Source organism: Nycticebus coucang, chromosome 18, assembly GCF_027406575.1.
Source record: "Nycticebus coucang isolate mNycCou1 chromosome 18, mNycCou1.pri, whole genome shotgun sequence".
In the NCBI taxonomy this organism is placed as follows: domain Eukaryota; kingdom Metazoa; phylum Chordata; class Mammalia; order Primates; family Lorisidae; genus Nycticebus; species Nycticebus coucang.
The window spans coordinates 56,576,788-56,597,317 of record NC_069797.1 but is presented as its reverse complement, the minus strand read 5'-3'; the positions used below and the strand labels follow the sequence as shown (position 1 = coordinate 56,597,317).

Below are 20,530 nucleotides of genomic sequence, written 5' to 3'. Positions count from 1 at the left end.
TGCTTGCCTAGAGTCTGCTACAAGATCCTTAATATAGCATGATTCAAATAAGATTTATGCTATTTGATGTTCCAATTAATGAAAACCATTTAAAACATAAACTTCAAAAATCCTAACTATAAATTTGCAGCTGAAATGTTTTTTCCCAAAACTTTGCAACCGTTCTGTGTAACCTGAATTGCTGCTGAGAAAAAAATGGATTTTAACAGTTGCTCAATGTTCTTCAAAAGGTAAAAAAGCATACTAAAACATATGCTCATTTGAACTCCACCCATTTTCAATTTCAACATAGCAAACCTTCTGTTTGTTCTTTGAGCAAATCCAAAACCATACATATTGGCATTGGTTATTACTGGAGATAATTTATGAAATCATCAGCCAAAGATGCTAAGTTGACAAAAAGAAAACCATCCCAGTAAGCAAACCCTAACACACGTGGGACACACCCTTACACCAGCAAGAACATATAAAGGTTCGTTACTGTCCTTGGTAGCAACACTCCCTGGGCTAAACAGCATCACCATGTCTGTTCGATATTGCTCAAGCAAGCAGTTCTCTTCCTCCCGCAGCGGAGGTGGGGGGGGAGGATCATGCCGAATTTCGAGCAGCAGAGGCTCCCTTGGTGGAGGCTTTAGCTCAGGGGGGTTCAGTGGTGCCTCTTTTAGCCGTGGGAGCTCTGGAGGGGGCTGCTTTGGGGGCTCAGGTGGCTATGGAGGATTCGGAGGAGGCTTTGGCGGAGGCAGTTTTGGTGGAAGCTATGGAAGCAGCAGCTTCAGTGGGGGCTTTGGGGGAGGTAGCTTTGGGGGAGGCAGCTTTGGGGGAGGCAGCTTTGGAGGAGGCTACGGTGGTGGATTTGGAGGAGACGGCGGCCTACTCTCTGGAAATGAAAAAGTAACCATGCAGCATCTGAATGACCGCCTGGCCTCCTACTTGGACAAAGTTCGAGCTCTAGAAGACTCAAACTATGAGCTGGAGGGCAAAATCAAGGAATGGTATGAAAAGCATGGCAACTCAGGCCAGGGACAGCCTCGTGACTACAGCAAATACTACCAAACCATCTCAGACCTTAAAAATCAGGTAAGGAACATTTTAAAACCCAGCTTTCCATCTATTTCTTATCTATGCAATCCAGATAGATGAATCTTAAGCACAAGGTGGGTGTTTGCTGTCTTTACCTATGCTACTTTCTTGCTTCCAAAAATAATCTAGTCCCATCAAAGGTAAATATTTGTGAAGGCGTGATCATGGCCATCCTCTAGCATGTGTGCTGCTTATATTCTAGGATGGCAGATTACTGATAACCTTCTGGATTTTAATGCACATATAATGAGTCCACAGTTAAAATATGCTAGATCATTTACAAATGTAGAAACTGAAAAAAATGATTTAAAAAATCACAACAAAGTATTTCTCAGGCTGATAACAACTATTCCGTACCAACACTGCAAGAAACATCAATTCTCCAGTATGAAAAATGGGATGCTGCCTCTAGAGAACTTGTGAATTGCACCTCTTATGTACCAGCTCAGAGGATACATATTTACTAAGTACATATAACAAGTTAAACAAATACAAGTGTGAGTCAGCCAAAGGTTGGTAAAATACAATGGAAATCACACAGTATAAAAGAGGAGAAGACACACATTCAGGAATATGTCTATATAACTGTAGTTAATTTTTAGAAAGGGATGACACAGAAATAGAAGAGTAAAGAAACTTTAAGAGAACAAATGATTCCAATTTAAGTATATGGGTAAGCCTGAAGTATTTCATATTTAAAATAAAAAATTCTCCCAAGATTTTGTAAGAGAACAACATAAAAACAGTTTATGCCACTATAAAAGCCATATCTACATCTGACCTCTTTTACAATAACTGTGCCTCTCCCTCCAGATCCTCACCCTAACGACTGACAATGCCAACATCCTGCTTCAGATCGACAATGCCAGGCTGGCAGCTGATGACTTCAGGATGAAGTAAGCTAAGTGAATGTGGTACAATACCATCACAACAAACACATCAGTTGTTTTTAACAATGACATTGGATGCCAACAATAGCATTTCCATTTTTCTGAATTCATCCAAAGTTAAGTAGTACTGGAGTTGCCTGAGAAATTTTCAATTTTAGTATTACCTTTATGGCAATATTTAAAGAAGAAAATACACTTTTAAGTAACGGCTACCCTTCCTTGCATTAAGCCATTAATATTCCTAAGTGAATTAGTATATGATAAAAGTTGCTATGATATGTGATCAACTCTATATTTGCTTTTTAAACAGTCTCTGCCCAGATAACATCTCCCTTGTAGAAGTTATATCTAGTATTTTTGTAATGCTTGTTTCAGGTACGAGAATGAGGTAGCCCTGCGCCAGAGCGTGGAGGCCGACATCAACGGCCTGCGCAGGGTGCTGGATGAGCTGACCTTGACCAAGGCTGACCTGGAGATGCAGATTGAAAGCCTGACTGAAGAGGTGGCCTACCTGAAGAAGAACCATGAGGAGGTGACACAAAAGTTATACATCTTCCAGCCAGCAAATAGTTCATTGTGGTCATGTGTAGTCATTAAATCTTTCTGTTCTTTAAATAGGAAATGAAAAACCTTGGAAATGTTTCCACTGGTGATGTGAATGTTGAAATGAATGCTGCCCCAGGTGTTGATCTAACTCAACTTCTGAATAACATGAGAAACCAATACGAACAACTTGCTGAACAAAACCGCAAAGATGCTGAAGCCTGGTTCAATGAAAAGGTAAGTTCATCTTCCTCTACAATGAAGCTCATAGATGTTTTGTTATCATTTCAAAATTTTCTCATCTTTTTTCCTGATTTTAATATTCTAGAGCAAGGAACTGACTACAGAAATTGATAATAACATTGAACAAATGTCCAGCCATAAATCTGAGATCACTGAATTGAGACGGAATGTTCAAGGTCTGGAGATAGAACTACAGTCCCAACTGGCCCTGGTATGTTAACTGTCATGAAATGACTTCAACTTTATCATACCAAGTTTCATGCTCGTGTAAAATTATTTGATGCAAGAAAAAAATGCAAAGTTGGGGATAAGAAAAACAACTGAACATCTATGTTCGTGAAGGAAATTACAATTAGTATTGATCTAAAGCTACTGAAATTCAAATGCTGCCGTTAAACATAAAACACAAATTCTCTTCATTCTGTTTATTCTTCCACATGATGTCTTATTAAATAATTAAATAGGCTTCAGTCTATTGAATTGAATGATAAGGTCACTAAGCCACAGTAAAATCCTCTTTTCAGAAACAATCGCTGGAAGCCTCCTTGGCAGAAACAGAAGGTCGCTACTGTGTGCAGCTCTCACAGATTCAGGCCCAGATCTCTTCTCTGGAAGAACAGTTGCAACAGATTAGAGCCGAAACCGAGTGTCAGAATTCTGAGTATCAGCATCTCCTGGACATTAAGATCCGACTGGAGAACGAGATTCAAACCTATCGCAGCCTGCTAGAAGGAGAAGGAAGGTAAATCTGAAAACTGAAGAATTATCCCCAAGACTTTTATCTCAGTGTTCTAGATAGGAAGGAAACCCCAAGGAAACGCTAGAGCGGGAGGAAGCTGGGAGAAGGGAGAGGGCAGCGTCCAGAAAAAGGAATCTGCAACCGCAGGTCGCTTTCTCATCGATTTGGCCCAAAGACGATTCTTAGGGTTGTGGGTATTTAAAATTGTTTTTAAAGGACGGGCTTTAAAATGCACGCTGAGCACTGCTGAATTTTCTCAAAACATTTTTTGGTGAAGTAGCAATAACCTGGGAAGCAACCACTCGGTACGTTCCAACGTTAGAGGTAACCGAACGTCACCTCACCCCTTTAGTTCCGGAGGCGGATCCCGCGGCGGCGGACGCGGCGGCAGCTACAGCGGCGGAAGTTCCGGTCACGGCGGCGGCTACGGCGGCGGAAGTTCCGGTCACGGCGGCGGCTACGGCGGCGGAAGTTCCGGTCACGGCGGCAGCTACGGCGGCGGCAGCTCCAGTGGCGGCGGTGGCGGCAGCTACGGCGGCGGCAGCTCTAGTGGCGGTGGCGGCAGCTACGGCGGTGGTAGTTCCAGCGGCGGCGGCGGCAGCTCCAGTGGCGGCGGTGGCGGCAGCTACGGCGGCGGCAGCTCCAGCGGCGGTGGCGGCAGCTACGGCGGCGGCAGTTCCGGCGGCGGCTACGGCGGCGGCAGTGGCTCCACCGGCGGCAACGAGTCTTCTAAGGGACCCAGGTCAGCAGAAACTAGCTGGGGTAATCAGAATCAGTTTTAACTCTCTGTGCTTGGTGGTGTTGCTTTTAAAACTCTGGAGCTGTTTGAAAAATTAAAATCGTAGAGACATTCCGTTTGCATTTGTTAAAAATTTGTCCTCGACGCCAGTTTTAAAGGAAAAACGCGTTGTCTGAATCAATTCGTTAAACATTACTTGGGACATTTTTTAAAGTAAAAAAGTTGAATTCTCTTTCTTAGGATATTTTCTTGCTAATTAGTAAGGACCCCTACAAATTGCTTAGGGTAAATTATATCTTCTTTCATTGTTCACACAGATACTAACAAAACCAGAGTAATCAAGACTATTATTGAAGAGGTGGCACCCGATGGTAGAGTTCTTTCATCTATGGTTGAATCAGAAACTAAGAAACACTACTATTAAGCTGCATAAAGAGAAAAGAGTCTCCCTTCACATGGGGAGTCTCCAAGCAGGAAGACACCTCAGTCTTAATGGCCTGTAGGAACAGGTTCTGTCCTTGAAAATAAGGTGTCTAAAAGGTGTTTTGTGGTTTCAGTATTTCTTCTTCTCACTTTACCATGAAGTGTTCTTTAATGCAAAAAAAATACAAAAAAACCTTTCTGTGTTCATGACTAATGGATTTCAATAAACTTTCTTACTGATGCAATCTATACAAATTTGTCAGAATTTATCTTTAATTTAGGTAATGTTTTAAATTAAAGTTTAGCAAACCATAGCATTTGAAGGTAGACTTATTGTCATGATTTTTCTGAGTTTTTTAATCTTGTGGGTATGTTCAGACCACTGTTGGTCATCTTACTGAGTAAAAAACTCCATGACTCCCCACTCTTACTCTTCTTTTTTTATTGTTAAATCATAGCTGTGTACATTACTGTAATCAAGGGGTACAATGTGCTGGTTTCACATACAATCTGAAATTGTCTCATCAAACTGTTCAACGTAGCCTTCATGGCATTTTCTTAGTTATTGTATGTAGACATTTGTATTCTGTCTTTAGTAAGTTTCACCTGTACCCATTCTAAGATGCACCAAGGGTGTGGCCCCACCCATTACCCTCCCTCCAACCGAACCTCCCCCCTCCCTTTCCCAGACTATGTGGAAATCTCCCAGGTCTCTGGCTTTAAATTATTTCAATCTTGGAAATTTTGAAATACCTCAAATAAGACCCCAAAAATAAAATTAATGAGAAGTTTCACATTTTCTGATTTCTAGAAGCCTCACATTTGCCAGCCCTTATTTCCTTTCAATTATTATGTTACTTCTTCCCTTTAACTATACAGCTTAAGAGATACCTTCTAACACCAGAAACCTTCTAACACCAGCCCAGTAAAATCATACCACCCTCAGCAAAGTTATTTGGTATCTATCAGATAAACATGAACACTATCAGGACATAGTGATGCCATTGTGACCAACAGTGTGAAGGCCAACTACTTTGGCCTTCCCCAACCCTCCTCAATGATCAGTACTGAAGACCTGGTACTTTCATGATCAGCCCAATCACATTTTTTCAGCCAGTAAGAATTCAGCTGACAATACTCTGCTGGGGGTGGTTGTACTGATATCAAAATTTTGCTCTTCAGTAGGTTCTTGGTTTTGGTGACTCAAAGAATGAATCCTCTGACCACAGATCAGTGGTAAGACAGGATTTATTTACAGAAAAGAATACAGAAGTGCCAGAGCTCCTGGCAGAGAGAAAACTGCTCTCTCTTTCTCCCTCTCTGTCTGTAGGCTCTTTATCTAGGGGTATATATAGTCATGTGGGGCCCTCGATAGTTACAATTAGCATGTCTGGGACATATCTGACCCTCCGTAGTTACATTTAGCCTGTCTGGGACTATCTGGAACAACATGACTGGGTTGCAAATGAATGGCTACAGTCCCTTTCTTTCCCAGGCCTAGGAAATGGGGACGCCCTGCCCACCCTCCAGCCCGCTGGTTCCTCTGCCTGCTGCCACTGCACCAACATTGCCAAGGCGGAGGCAGCCGGTCTGCGCCCCTCAGCTCCACGACCTGGCTGGGATACCACTTGTCCTGTATCAGTACCTTATGTAGGAGGTGAGCTGGAATGCCTCTGAGACTACCTTGTATTCCCTGGTGAGTCCCTGGATTACCCATGCCCATGAAGTTCCCGCTTTCCTTGCTATCCTTTGAGTTACGTTTTTCCCCAGGATCTAAGCCCTGGTCCACATGCCATTTACTTGGCATTCTAATGGTTAGACCCTGCCTTCTGTACCCCAAATTGGAGACAGGAGCCCATTTCAATGGGATGGATTACCCTATAATCAAGGCTCCATAACCTACTTGGTACCAAATGTTAGCACAGCCCAGAGGCTGCCTACTTTAGTTCCCATGCCCCCTGTGTAGCTGGATATTTGTACCAGCCACCTATCTCTGGGGCCAGTCTTGTAACGTCCACTGTGCCAGCATGCCACATTGTAAAGCCTTGAAACAGGTAAGTACTCTGAGCTACGGTGTTCATAGTGCTATACTGGCTGCTATTCAAAAATACCATCTTTTAAAATATCTAATAAAGTTAACCTATTGTATTCATAATCTGACATGGCCATTCTTATTCTGAAGAAATGTTTTCATACTTAGTAACACGGACTTGAGACAAAAGTACATTATTAAGTACTTTACACCAAGTAGCTGTGCTTGCTATTTAGTTGTGTCTCTTTTACCCCTTCCGCCCTCCTTGCCCCAGAATCTCAGCTACTCAGATTTCTCTCTGCGTGGGAGGTGACCCAAACTTTTCATTCCTAACAAATCTGTGCATAGTGGTCCTAATTTCTTACCTTTTCAATCTTCCAGTACTCCTTAAACATACATATTAAATTCTGTCTCTGATAAAGTAACTTTATAAAGAACTGCTTTCTTGACTGAACTCTAATAATTATGGTTTAATAAATACAACCTCTGTAAACAATTTGATTTTAACAAGGCTGTTTATGGTTTTAAAAAAAATTATGAAATTATAAAAAATGATTAAATAGATCAGGTCACTTTTTTTTTTTTTTTTGCAGTTTTGGCCAGGGCCAGGCTTGAACCCGCCACCCCGGTATATGGGGCCAGCACCCTACTCCTTGAGTCACAGGTGCCACCCCAGGTCACTTTTTATTGCATAGATTTGTCATGTAACTATTAATCAAAAAGTTCTGCATATATTCTTACAGATCCTAAAGTCGTTACAGAATCCTGCTGTTTAAGCAAGACAGTATCCAGTGAGATAGCCAATTTGGCACCCATGTGGAATTATCCTACACAGAAAAAGCTTATTTTTCAAAAGATGTTCTGTTGTGCTGCTAAAGGCCTTAAAGCTTTGCAACCTGACCTTGCGACCATGATGGCTTGATATTTTGCTTGGGAGTGGAGAGTTAGCTTTGTTAGGGTCATTTTTATCAGGGAACTAGCTTGATTAAGGTTAATTAAATAGGATGCATTCAGTATTTCTCATCTAGATTGCATCCTGGGAGTGGGAATTAGAGAAAAACTTATTCATGGTAATATGCCTGCATTTCCACAACATTGATCCCTGGACTTCCTGTGGCACTGGCATTTACAAATTATGTAACTTCTGGACAAGTTACTTCAGCCCTCCCGAGTCTGTTTTCTTATCTATTTAATAAGGATAATAACTACTTCATACTAAATAGTTGTGGTTAAGCTAAACTAATACATACAAAGCCCTTAGAAAAATGGCTACCTTATAGCAGGTACTAAAGAAACAGTATTCTATTCATCTTCAAAGAAATAATCCCTATTGACTAAACAAACTTGTTTCTCCAAAGATAAACATAAGCATCATTATAAATTGCCAGTCATTAACATGGTATGTCAGGAGGTAAAGAGCAAGGTCATGTTGCTGACCTTAGGCTGAAAACCTAAATTCCAGACAGTGGGAACAACAATAAGCAAAGAAATATGGCTAATTGAGTCCCGTGAACCTGAAGTCCAATAAAATACAGCAAGAAGTTTGTGAAAGTATGTGTGAAGGACCGGGTGATGGCCCTGAAGATTTGAGGTAATGACCATCTATCTATAAAAGCTGCAGCCACGGGCTCAGTGCCCGTGGCTCAAGCAGCTAAGGCACCAGCCAAATACACCTGAGCTGGCAGGTTCCAATCCAGCCTGGGCCTGCCAAACAACAATGACGGCTGCAACCAAAAAATAATAACAATAATAAAAATAGCCTGGCATTGTAGCGGGTACCTATGGTCCCAGCTACTTGGGAGGGAGGTGGAGGCAGAAGAATTGCTTGAGTCTAGGAGTTGGAGGTTACTGTGAGCTGTGATGCCACAGCACTCTACCCAGGGCGACAGCTTGAGGCTCTGTCTCAAAAAAAAAGAGCTACAGCTATGGTCACCCTCTGATGTAAACCAAGCTATGTCCTACGGTAATGAAACAAGTTATCACAATAGAAATAATCCAGTCTGGAAACCAGGCATGAGGGGTATTTTTTAAGCCGGGTTGTCCCACAGAAAACCATGCTTTCTTTTTGAGTTGCCATATTGTTCCTTGGGGTCTGTCTGTCTGTCTCTCATTCTCTCCACACCCCAACACTGAGGAATAGATCTTTCCAGATTAGAACCAGTTAAAAAAGGAGAGAATTATTGTAAATTGTATAGATATTGGGCATTATCTCTGAAAAGAATTTGGGTAGTGTTCTGAAAATACTTTTATCCCTCAGTTTGAATCACACTACCAGACTTCAGACTATACTATAAATCTATAGTGATCAAAACAGCATGGTATTGGCACAAAAATAGAGAGGTAGATATATGGAACAGAATTGAGAACCAAGAGATGAATCCAGACACTTGTTGTCATTTAATCTTTGATAAGCCTATCAAAAACTTAAAATGGGGGAAAGACTCTCTATTTAACAAATGGTGCTTGGATGGTGACTTGTAGAAGACTGAAACTGGATCCACACCATTCACCTCTAACAAAAATTGGCTCTGGATAAAAGACTTAAACCTAAGACATAAAACCATAAAGACTCTTGGAAAGAGTGCAGGGGAAACACTTGAAGAAATTGGCCTGGGAGAAAACTTTATGAGGAGGACCCCCAGGGCAATTGAAGCAACACCAAAAATACATTACTGGGATCTGATCAAACTAAAAAGCTTCTGCACTGCCAAGAACACAGAAAGTAAAACAAGTAGACTGCCCTCAGAATGAGAGGATATTTGCAGGTTATGTTTCTGACAAAGGTCTGGTAACCAGAATCCATAGAGAACACAAACTTATTAATAAGAAAAGAACAAGTGATCCGATTTCACTATGGGCAAGAGACCTGAACAGAAGCTTCTCCGAAGAAGACAGGCGCATGAGCTACAGACACATGAAAAAATGCTCATCATCTTTAATCATCAGAGAGATGCAAATCAAAACCACTTTAAGATACCATCTAACTTCAGTAAGAGTAGCCCACATAACAAAATCCCAAAACTACAGATGCTGTCACAGATGTGGAGAAAAGGTAACACTTCTTCACTGCTGGTGGGAATGCAAGCTAATCCATTCCTTTTGGAAAGAAGTTTGGAGAACACTCAGGGCTCTAAAAATTGACCTGTTGTTGGATCCCGCAATTCCTCTACTAGGAATATATCCAAAAGACCACAAATCACTTTACAAAGAAAATATTTGCACCAGATTATTCCTTGCAGCTCAATTTGTAATAGCCAAGTCACGGAAGAAGCCCAACTGCCCATTGACCCATGAATGGATTAATAAATTGTGGTATATGTATACCATGGAAAATTATGCAACCTTAAAAAAAGATGGAGACTTTACCTCTTTTATGTTTACATGGAGGGACCTGGAACATATCTCCTGAGTGAAGTATCTCAAGAATGGAGGAAAAAGTATCCAATGTACTCAGTACTTCTATGAAACCAACTCATATTTACTCACACTTTCTTATGAAAGATAGAACACAACTATAGCCCAGGATGAAGGAGAGAAACGGAGTGGGAAGGGAGGGGTGGGGCGAGGTTTGATAGAGGGCAGGTAAAAGGCGGGACCACACCTATGGAGCATATTGCAAGGGTACAAGTCAAACCTGTCAAGTGTAGAACATAAATGTCTGAACACAATAATCAAGTAAATAAGGCGAAAGCTATGTTGATTGGTTTGATGTAAGCAGTCAGATTGTATAAAAACATCAACACATTGTACCCACATATGCATAAATGTATTCATGATCTATGTGTATATGACTTAATAAAAAAAAAGTTAAACCTATAGAGCATCTGTAAGGTTTTGTAAAGTAAGAAATCTGGAGGTAAGATTAGAAAATGAAATGACACCAAAATGCGTCTTAGGATGGACTGAACTATCATTATCAGGATAAGAGCAAGCGGGGAATTTGAGCATGGACTTCACAATGAATCTGTCCCTTGGTCCTACTTTCAATTCAGGAACTCAATCTTATAAGTTCTCCTGATTTAACAGATCAACCAGTTTACCCAGGGTTCTTCCTACTGTATGGTGATGAAACTGTAGTGTTGATCTATATATTGCATACTATAAAGCTATAGAAGTAACAAAACATTTGTATAAAAATTGCTACTGCTGATGACAATGATACTCCCTTAAACTGCACTTAATATGTGCCAGGCATTATTCTGAGCAAATTGGTGATAGATGGGTGATAAGTAGATAGATGGATGGATGGATGATACAGATACTCAGTATATGTAAGAGGTAGATAAACTCATTTCATCTTAACAGCCACTTATTTTTAATACTGAGCCAGAGTTATGCTTTTCAAATAGAAGTCTATACTCATCATCTTTAATCATCAGAGAAATGTAAATCAAAAGTTTGATCATTTGATCAAAACTCTTCAATATCTCTTCATTTCTTTTTTGATGTTCCCTTTGGCTGGAAAATTCCTTACCAAGATATCCACAAATCTCATTTTCTTACTTCCTTCAAGCCTTCCCACAATTGCCATCTTCTCCAGCCTGTCTCCCTATTTAAACTTTTACCCCCAATCCTCCCAACTCCCCATCTGCTCCACTTTTTCTTTTTTCCCTAGCACTGTTTCCAACATACTATACAATGTTTATTTTTATTTATTGTTCTCCCTCCTGCAAGGTACACTGGAGGATCTACACTGGCCTTGTCCACTCATGTATCACAAGGCACTAGGACAGTGACCAGCACAGGTCAGGTGCCAGAAATATGTTGAATACTGTGCTTATCCCCATTTTACAGATGAGGAAAGTGAATCAGGGAATTTAATCCCTGGAACTAACAGTCCAGAAATGACTCATACATATGTGGATGTTAGTACATGATAAAGGGAGGCTCTCAAAACAGTGAGAAAGTTAAACTTGTTCAATAAATGATAACCTAATAAATCCCTAACCGACATACTAAAAATAATCCAAATGAATATTTTAAATGCTCATAAAAGCAGGAAAAGAAAAGCAGACAAATATATGATTACATTTTCATCTTTTCATTTTGAAATAATCATAAACTCATAGGAAGCTGCAAAAATAGTAGAGTCCAGAGTCAGTTTCCCCAAAGAGTGGCATGGCTAGCGTGCAATAGCTAATATAAATTGATACTGGTGCTGTTTAACAACAGGCCTCACTCAGTTTTCATCATTTTTTCCTGATCTGTATTCAAGGATGTGTCTGTGCAATTGTACCCCAGGTACAGATTTGTGTAACCACCCCCACCGCCGAGACACAGAACTGTTGCATAACCACCAAAGGACTCCTTCACGCTGCCTCTTTGTATCCACATCTGCGCCTCTGCAGTCTCCTCCCCACCCCTCACCCTGCCAACTACTCATCTGTTCTCCATCTGTATAGTTTTGTCATTTTGAGAATGTCATATAAATGTGATCACATAGTGATTATAAACTTTCAAGACCATACATTATATCATTAAGACCACACATCTGTGTACATGTTTCTGTGTGGACATAAGTTTTTATTTCTCTGGGATACATGTCCAAGAACATGATTGCTGGGTCATGGTAGGTATATTTAGTTTTACAAGAAACTGCCAAATTATTGTCCAAAGTACCTAGACCAGCAGTTCTCAACCTGTGGGTCGTGACCCCTTTTTTCAACGAAAATACATACGGCATTAGGAAGGTTGAGAACCACTGACCTATACCATTTTTTTAATTTTTCTATAATTTTTTAATAGACTTAAGGGTACAAGTTGAATTCCATTAGATGTATATATTGCATACAACCAGTAACTTAGCTCTGGAAGATTTGGGCTTCCAAGAACAAACAAACCCAAATCCAAAGTGGTAGGTGGGTTTTATCCCTCCTGTTTTTAAAATAATGAAGGTTTTAATGATAATTACATAAATGTCTCAATAAGCCAATCATTTGTAATAAAGACATGAAAAATGCTACAAGGTCTATGCTTCTAGGCCCAGGACCCACCTTCTCTGTTGACCCAGCTGAAGCTCCCATTGTGCTGTTCTCAGCTGAGTTTCTTTCTGGGTTTTTGTTCTTTTTCTGCACGTGCTTTAAAGTCCTTTTCTACTGAAAGTGAAAGTAAACATTTTTCAGCTAGGTGCCAAATGTCGCTTCAGTGTTCTTTCTTTCCTTAATTTGTTTTCTCTCATATAATGGGAATAGAAGGAGGCTCTTATAACCTAGAATTCTGAATATATTCCCAAAAGTGTCCTAAAAACTTTAGACAACTAATCCGCCTCAATTTGCCAATCGTCCAAGAGATGAAGTAAGTGAGAGCATAACAAAAACACCACTTTGCACAGATGAAGAGTTTAGTTCTTCGTCTACTAGATGGATGGATATATACTCTCTCATCTGACTCTCCTTAAAGCACGTCTCATAGTCTAACCCAGAGTTCATGAGAACAGCATGACCTTAACCCTCAGGAATGTCTTGAGATACTTCATTGTAATTTTTGAGGCACAGATGAGAAATATGGGTGTTTTGTTATTTTTACAACTATTTCAACATGCTAGATGATGGAAATGTTTACTCTAGAATGGAATTTGACTCTTGTGTGTGTGCAGCCGTCTTGTGCACAAACTAAGAAATAGTCTTAGCTTTTCTGTTCTGAAGAACTATAATCAATGTTCTTAGTCCATTTTGCACTGCTGTAACAGCACACTGGGGACCAGGTAGTTTATAACGAATAGAAATTTACTGACTCTCTTATCTGGAGGGTAGAAAATCCGATATCACGGTGCCAGCATCTGACAAGGGCCTTCTTGCTGTGTCATAACATGGAAGAAGGCATTAGACAGTGGAAGGATGAAGAATGAGAGAGAGGGGAAGCCAGGGAGAGTGAAAAGAGAGGAAGACAGAGCCAGAGGGGGCAAACCCACACCCACAATAATGGCAGCATTAATCCACTCAGGATCTAAACAACTCTTAACTGTCCCATCTTCCCATATCATCAGACTGACAATTTCAATATGAGTTTCGGAGAGGATAAACATTCAAACCATAGCAGTCTCTGGGTTCATGTTACCGTTGGTAAATGCAGACAATATAGACTACAGGAACCAACCTAAAGAACGTCCTTGGATTTGCTACCCAGGAGAACGGTCAGGAGTTCTCTTTCTCTCACATGTAAGTCTTTGAGACATGTGTGTCTGATGGGTCACCTCTAGAGGGTGAGAGAGCCAAAAGGAAAAAAAATCTTTTCTCATCTCCTTCCATTCCAAACGTTATGAAAAGAAAGCTACTAGAATGAATAATCAAAGTTAGTACAAAATCAACTGAATTTCTATAGATCAGTAGTGAATAATTTGAAATAAAATTTTTAAAGCAGTACCATTTACGAGATAACACCAAAAAAGCACAAAATATGTACAAACAAACCTAACAAAATAGGTGTAAGACTTGTATGCTAAAAATTGCAAGACATTGATGAGAGAAATCAAAGACAAGCAACATAAATAGATAACCCCATATTCATGTTTTGGCAGACCCAAAAGTGTTTAAATGTTAATTCTTCCCCAATAGATCTATAGAATCAATGCAATTCCAATCAAAGTCCTAGCAAGCTTTATTATAGAAATTGATAAGCTAGTTCTAAAATTTACATGAAAAAGTAAAAGAACAAGAAGAACCAAAGTATTTTTGAAAAAAAGAAGAACAAAATTTGAATGCTCACATTACTTCAAGATGTACTGTGAAGTAATTGAGATGGTAGGGTATAAATGTGGTATCAGTGTGGAAAAGAACGGAGAGTCCAGACGTATTCTCAATTGATTTCCAACCAAGACCCCAAGGCATCTCATTAGAAAAATGAAAATCTTTTCAACAAATGGTCTTGCAATAATTGGATGTCCACATGAATTTTATAAAAAGATTAAAAACCTCAACGTGGACTCCAAATCATATAAAAAGACCAATTAAAAAGGAGTGAGAGCTTAAACTATAAAATTTATATAAAAGTAAAACAAGAAAAAAAATCTGCCTGACTTCAAATTAGGCAAAAATTTCTAAAATGTCTACGGTAACACAAAAAACACCCAAAGTATACCGCTTCAAAATCAATAAACGAAACTCCTTCACAATGAAAAACTTCTGCTCTTTGAAAATCACCATCAAAACAAGGGCCACATCCTGGGAGAAAATACCTGCAAAACACAGATCTGACAAAGCACTGGCATACAGAATACAGATACAAATAACTCCCCCAACTCAATACTGAGAAAAGAATCAACACAATAAAAAATTTTGTTTAACCTTTTGATTTGAACTGACATCAAAGAAGAGCTACAAATGGCAAATAAGTACACAGAGAAGTTACTCAACATCATTAGTCATTAGGGAAATACACAACTATTGAAATGACTCCAAAAATTTTTTTTGACTGGCAGTACCAAGTATAAGCAAGGACACAAGAGCAATGGGTCACTGGTGGTGTGTCTCTCTCTCTCTCTCTCTCTCTCTCTCTCTCTCTCTCTCTCTCTCTCTCTCTCTCCTGGTCTTTAGTTACCCAGGTTACTTCCTATCAACATTCTATGGACCTACAGACTTGTGGTTCAGCAGGCCAGGTTTTCCTCCCACGCCTCGTGAAGCCCCCTTCCTTAGTGTCCCTTCTCAGGAGGGAATGCAAAATTGTAGTTTGGCAGTTTCTCATTACGTTAAACATCAACTTAATATACAATCCAGCAATTCCTCTTATAGATGTTTACCTAAGCAAAATGAAAATATATGTCTGTGCAAAGACCTACAAGAAATGTTTAGAGCAGCTTTATTCATGATCACCAAATCTGAAAATAGCCAAATGCTCATAAACGTGTGACTGGAAAACAATATATATACAGTACATCATACAGAAGAAACTACACCGTGTGGTTCAAATTCAAAAGCATTCGGCTAAGTGAAAGAAACCAGACTCAGCAGGCTACATATTGTACCCCACGGATAAGGCATTCTAGAGAAAGCTGGACGGAGGGCTAGAAAGCAGATTAGATGAGAAGGTAATGAGTGGTTATTTACCACCAGGGGGCACGGAGAACTTTTCAGAATGATGGAAATGTTCCCTATCTTGTTTCTGGTGGCCATTGTATACTGAATTTGTTTGTCAAAATGAATAAAACTGCATACAAAAAAATGGTAAATTTTTCCTTATGTACATGAAGCCTCAATAAAACTGACTTTTTTTTTTTTAAAGAAAAAATAAAACCCCGTGACTGAACATTTTGTTTTTATTTTTCTAGTTCGGGTCAATTTCTACTGCATTTTCAGTTCTAAAAAAAATAAAGCTTATACTGGGCAGCGCCTGTGGCTCAAAGGAGTAGGGCACCAGCCCCATGTACCAGAGGTGGCGGGTTCAAACCCGACCCTGGCCAAAAACTACAAAAATAAACAAATAAATAAATAAATCTTATACTAGGGGGACTGTAGAGCATTGAAATGTCAAAGAATACACAGCAAAAGTAAATAATTTTCTTAAAAGATGCTTTTAGTGAACATATTTCACAAATCGTATTCTAAATCTACAGAACCTAGAGATTAATTAAAGCTGAACCCTTGGCTACCTGTAACTATACCGGTTTACACTGGTGTAGCCTGTTATTAGAAAGAAAAAATGGAAGTGTCAGAGTCCATAGCCTTTAAGACTCCTCCTCCTGGTTCTCCTGGAATTTTGTTTTGATGGTTGCTTTGGGACTGTAGATGAGTAATGTTTGGACAACTGGGTTGCTTATGGTGGGAAGAGATCAAGGGAGTTGGTAAAATAATTGCTACTTGACAGTAAGCCAAAGGAAATAGGGAGACTCACGGTAATGTCTCCTCTCACTTAGGTGTATCCTCGCCCTTCTAAGATCCATAGTGACCTCCCTGTCACTATGGCATTGGTTTTTCTCCAATCTCAAGTTCATCTTCCATTTTGTCTCCTTGGAAAAAAGAAGGAATAACACCCTCACTACTGCCCATCACTTATTCCATTTCACCCGCTTCCCCCAGACCCATCTATCATTTCTCTGCCTTTTTAAAGTAACTGGAATTGATATAAATTAGCTAGATACCTATCATAATAAGCCTTGGCTCACAGTAAACATTAAAATATGTATTGGTTGATCGTTCATTCAGCAATGTCAGGCACTGTGCCAAGCCATGGGGGTAAATAAAACTGGGTTTCAATGAATGAAACCCAATCCCTGCCCTCAGCAGACAACAATCCAAACAGCAGAATGGAAACAGACAACTGTACAGAGAGCAGAGGGGAAAGCACTATATAGAATGAGACCGGGTTGCTGTGGGAGTTTGTGAAGGCAATGTGACTCTCTGTGCGATGGAGAGTCTCCCTAGCAACCTAGGCCCTCTGAAGTGTCCACCACTAATTTCCCTATACATTCAAATTAATCTTCCTGTTATGTCACTGTTTGTTGTTTTTTTTTTTGTTTTTTTTTTTTGTAGAGACAGAGTTTCACTTTATGGCCCTCGGTAGAGTGCCGTGGCCTCACACAGCTCACAGCAACCTCCAACTCCTGGGCTTAAGTGATTCTCTTGCCTCAGCCTCCCGAGTAGCTGGGACTACAGGCGCCCGCCACAACGCCCGGCTATTTTTTGGTTGCAGTTTGGCCGGGGCCGGGTTTGAACCCGCCACCCTCGGTATATGGGGCCGGCACCTTACCGACTGAGCCACAGGTGCCGCCCTATGTCACTGTTTTTTTTAATCGGCCCTGTCTGTAGAGTTGATTACCTTCTTCAAAAGTGGGAGTTAAAGACCAAGAGATCACATCTTTGCAGGGGAATTATGCTTTATAGTATTTATGTGCAGGAACTAAGGTAAGATGGGAGAAATGAAATAATCACAAAGGAATTTCCCCTCTGTTCTAATTAGGGGGGAGCCATTTAGAAAGTAACAAAACTCTAATGTTTACAAATACTATTTAGTATTATATATATATAATTATCTTCACATTCAGGGTACTGTGTAATGTGGTAAGGACATACCAAAGTAAGTCTTTGATTATCAAGAAGTGATATAGATGGCTCAGCGCCCATAGCTCAGTGGTTAGGGCACTGGCCACAAGCATGAGGGCTGGTGGGTTTGAACCTGGCCTGGGCCTGCTAAACAACAGTGACAACTGCAACAAAAAAATAGCCAGGCGTTGTGGTGGGCACCTGTAGTCCCAGCCACTTGGGAGGCTGAGACAAGAGAATTGCTTAAGCCCAAGAGTTTAACGTTGCTGTGAGCTGTGATGCCACAGAACTCTACTAAGGGCAACATAGTGAGACTCTGTCTCAAAAAAGAAAAAAAAAAAAGAAGAAGTGCTATAGAATAGTAACACTTGTATGTCCACATAAACTTTACAATTCTCAATACACTTATACCTCTATGTAGAAAATGATCTTCAGAACAACCCTGGGCCGTATTTAGGGCTCAGAAATACCTAATTACGGCCCAAAATCTCCCAGATAGTCAGGGACAGAGATAAGTCTTAAATCTATGATTTATCACATCAAGCCTAAAACCTCTTCCTGTACAGAAGTGCTTTCTAGACATTTTTATTACAGATTCTCATCAGTAAAAACATTTTGAGTATGCAATCCCAAGATGTATATATGTCATTATTTTAAAATTATACAAAAATATTCATATATATGTATGTGTGATCAGATAGCTCAATGCACAACAAATACACAAGGCAGAGACAGTGGACACAAATCCCCATTTCAAAACATCTTGATAGTGATGGTGCTTGTGGCTCAAGGAGTAGGGTGCCAGTCCTGTGTACCGGGGGTGGTGGGTTCATAAACCTGGCCCCGGCAAAAAAAAAAAAAATCTTGATTTTTTCCAAATTTTACCAGCTGATTTCCAGTGAAATATAATACAGCCAGTATGAGGATTGTTGGATTGTATTTTACCCAATACTGTGGCTGCCAGCGAATTCTTGTTGTTCACTCACATTGCATGATCCTATTATATTCCAATTGCTATTTTTCTGTACCTCCCTGATCTGGATGGTTTGTTCCATTAAAAGCAGCAAATACGATCTTTAAACACATGTTGACTACACAGAAATTACAGTGTCTCAACGCACTGCAAGACGTCACTACCCACTTCTCCACGTGGTGGGATGCCCTTTCTTTTCTCAGGACATCTCTTGGCCTGACTGAGATGAGAGACTCACATACAGATAAAGTCCGAATGTTGATGTCGTTCCAATAACAAAGGTGGGAAAGGCTTAATTGCTATTTTCTAAGATAAAAACTTGAAGAGAAGTTCTAACATCCTCTCTCTCCAACCCAGTGGGTTGCCCGCAGAGGTCTGTATCCTGCTGGGAGACCAGGGCTCTGTACTCCTCACTCTGCTCCCTCTTACACTTGGCCAGTGCTTCTGACTAACACTCTTTTTTAAAACGAATATTTTGATTCCTCTCCTTTCCTATCCAGAAATGAAATTCACAGATAATATTATCCTCCAGCATTCAGTTTATCCTACGATAAAGAGGAGCAGGGCTGGCTACTGTTACGAAGTCAGACAATTAAGTTCGCAAACTCATCCTAGAAAAAGTGCTACATACCTCATTGCTGAATGTCATATTGGTCACCTTCGAAGTACTTCCCCAGACCATGAATAAAGCAGTGGGAAGATATGGCAGAAACAGCTGAGTCAGGGAAAAGGCTGAAGCCACTGAACCAGGTCAAAGGCTTGACGTATGACTGACAACCTTTTTAGAACAAGCATCCCCAGGACCCTGCCAGGAAGAGGAAGGGATTTCAAGTCCCTGAAACTTCAATTCGGTGGATCAAATTCATTCATTCCTTCAACAAGCATGATTGAGCATCAAGGGTTAGGCAATGTGCTAGGCCCTGGAGGCGGTAAGTTAACCATTCCCTGTGATACATGCCATAATATGTGTGAACTTGGGGGGCTAAGGCCCACGGACAAGGCACCATGGCATCCAAATCAGAATAGCGTGTCAGGGAAGGTTTGCTATTAACAGGATGTGCCGCTCTTGAACTGACCCTTGGATGATGATAGAAACTGGATAATTTTAAACGTGGGAGGAGCATTCTAGAACAACTGGGGCATAGTTACAAATGCCGCACTGAGCTACCCAACTTCAGATGGGTAGAAGATGGGGAACGTAATCCCAGAAGACAGCACAAAACAGTGGGAACAACCACAGTTGCAAATGTGAGCATAATCACTCACCAGGTAGAGAGAATACATTGCTTTGCCTTTTATACATTCTAGAAGCCACAGAGATGCCTTGGATGGTGGCCCCATCCTTCATCTCCAAAGCCAGCAGTGTAGCATCTTTCAATCTCTCCCTCCATCATCTCATTGTCTTTTCTGGCCCCGACACTCCTGGGCCCCCCTTATAAGGAACTTTTTGATTACTTTGGGCTCACCAAGACAATCTCCCTATCTCAAGATCCTTCACTTAATCACATCTGTTAAGTCTCGTTTGGTCTATAAGGTAACATATTCACAGTTCTGGGGATTAGGACATCTTGGGGGAGGGGGTGAACTTAATTTTGCCTACGGCTAGAATCATCTTTAATTCTTTCTTCTCTCTTCCTGTCCTCCCCATCCTTATCACAGCTAGCCATTACCAAGTGCTATTGAGACTTTCTCCAAAATTATTCCATTTCCATCCACTTCTATCTTCACTATCAATCACTGCCCTGACTCAAGTCACCTTAATATCGCACCTGAACCACAACAGCCAACTTTGTAATGGTTTCTCCACACCCACTTTTGCTCTTCTCTCATTCATTCTCCACATGCCAGTCAAAATGATCTTTCTACAATCACTCCTCTGCTTAAATCTCTTAGGA

General features: G+C 40.5%; 1 protein-coding gene across 2 annotated transcripts; it reads left to right on the top strand.

Moving 5' to 3' along the window:
- The first annotated feature begins 491 nt into the window (after positions 1-491).
- KRT10 (keratin 10) lies at positions 492-4,902 on the top strand. Of its 2 annotated transcripts, none has more exons than XM_053569680.1 (8): positions 492-1,077; positions 1,894-1,976; positions 2,346-2,502; positions 2,589-2,750; positions 2,842-2,967; positions 3,281-3,498; positions 3,848-4,237; positions 4,552-4,902. In XM_053569680.1, the coding sequence occupies exons 1-8, from the start codon at positions 523-525 to the stop codon at positions 4,556-4,558; spliced, it is 1,698 nt and encodes a 565-aa protein (XP_053425655.1). In that variant the 5' UTR covers positions 492-522; the 3' UTR covers positions 4,559-4,902. The 2 variants fall into 2 exon arrangements, with proteins under 2 accessions (XP_053425655.1, XP_053425654.1); XM_053569679.1 differs by having other exon boundaries at positions 3,848-4,257.
- The last annotated feature ends 15,628 nt before the right edge of the window (positions 4,903-20,530 follow it).

Coding starts and splice junctions, on each gene's coding strand:
- KRT10 (XM_053569679.1), top strand. CDS start 523: ATGTCTGTTCGATATTGCTCAAGCAAGCAGTTCTCTTCCTCCCGCAGC. Junction 1,977..2,345: donor GCTGATGACTTCAGGATGAA/GTAAGCTAAGTG, acceptor TGCTTGTTTCAG/GTACGAGAATGAGGTAGCCC. Junction 3,499..3,847: donor CTGCTAGAAGGAGAAGGAAG/GTAAATCTGAAA, acceptor TCACCCCTTTAG/TTCCGGAGGCGGATCCCGCG.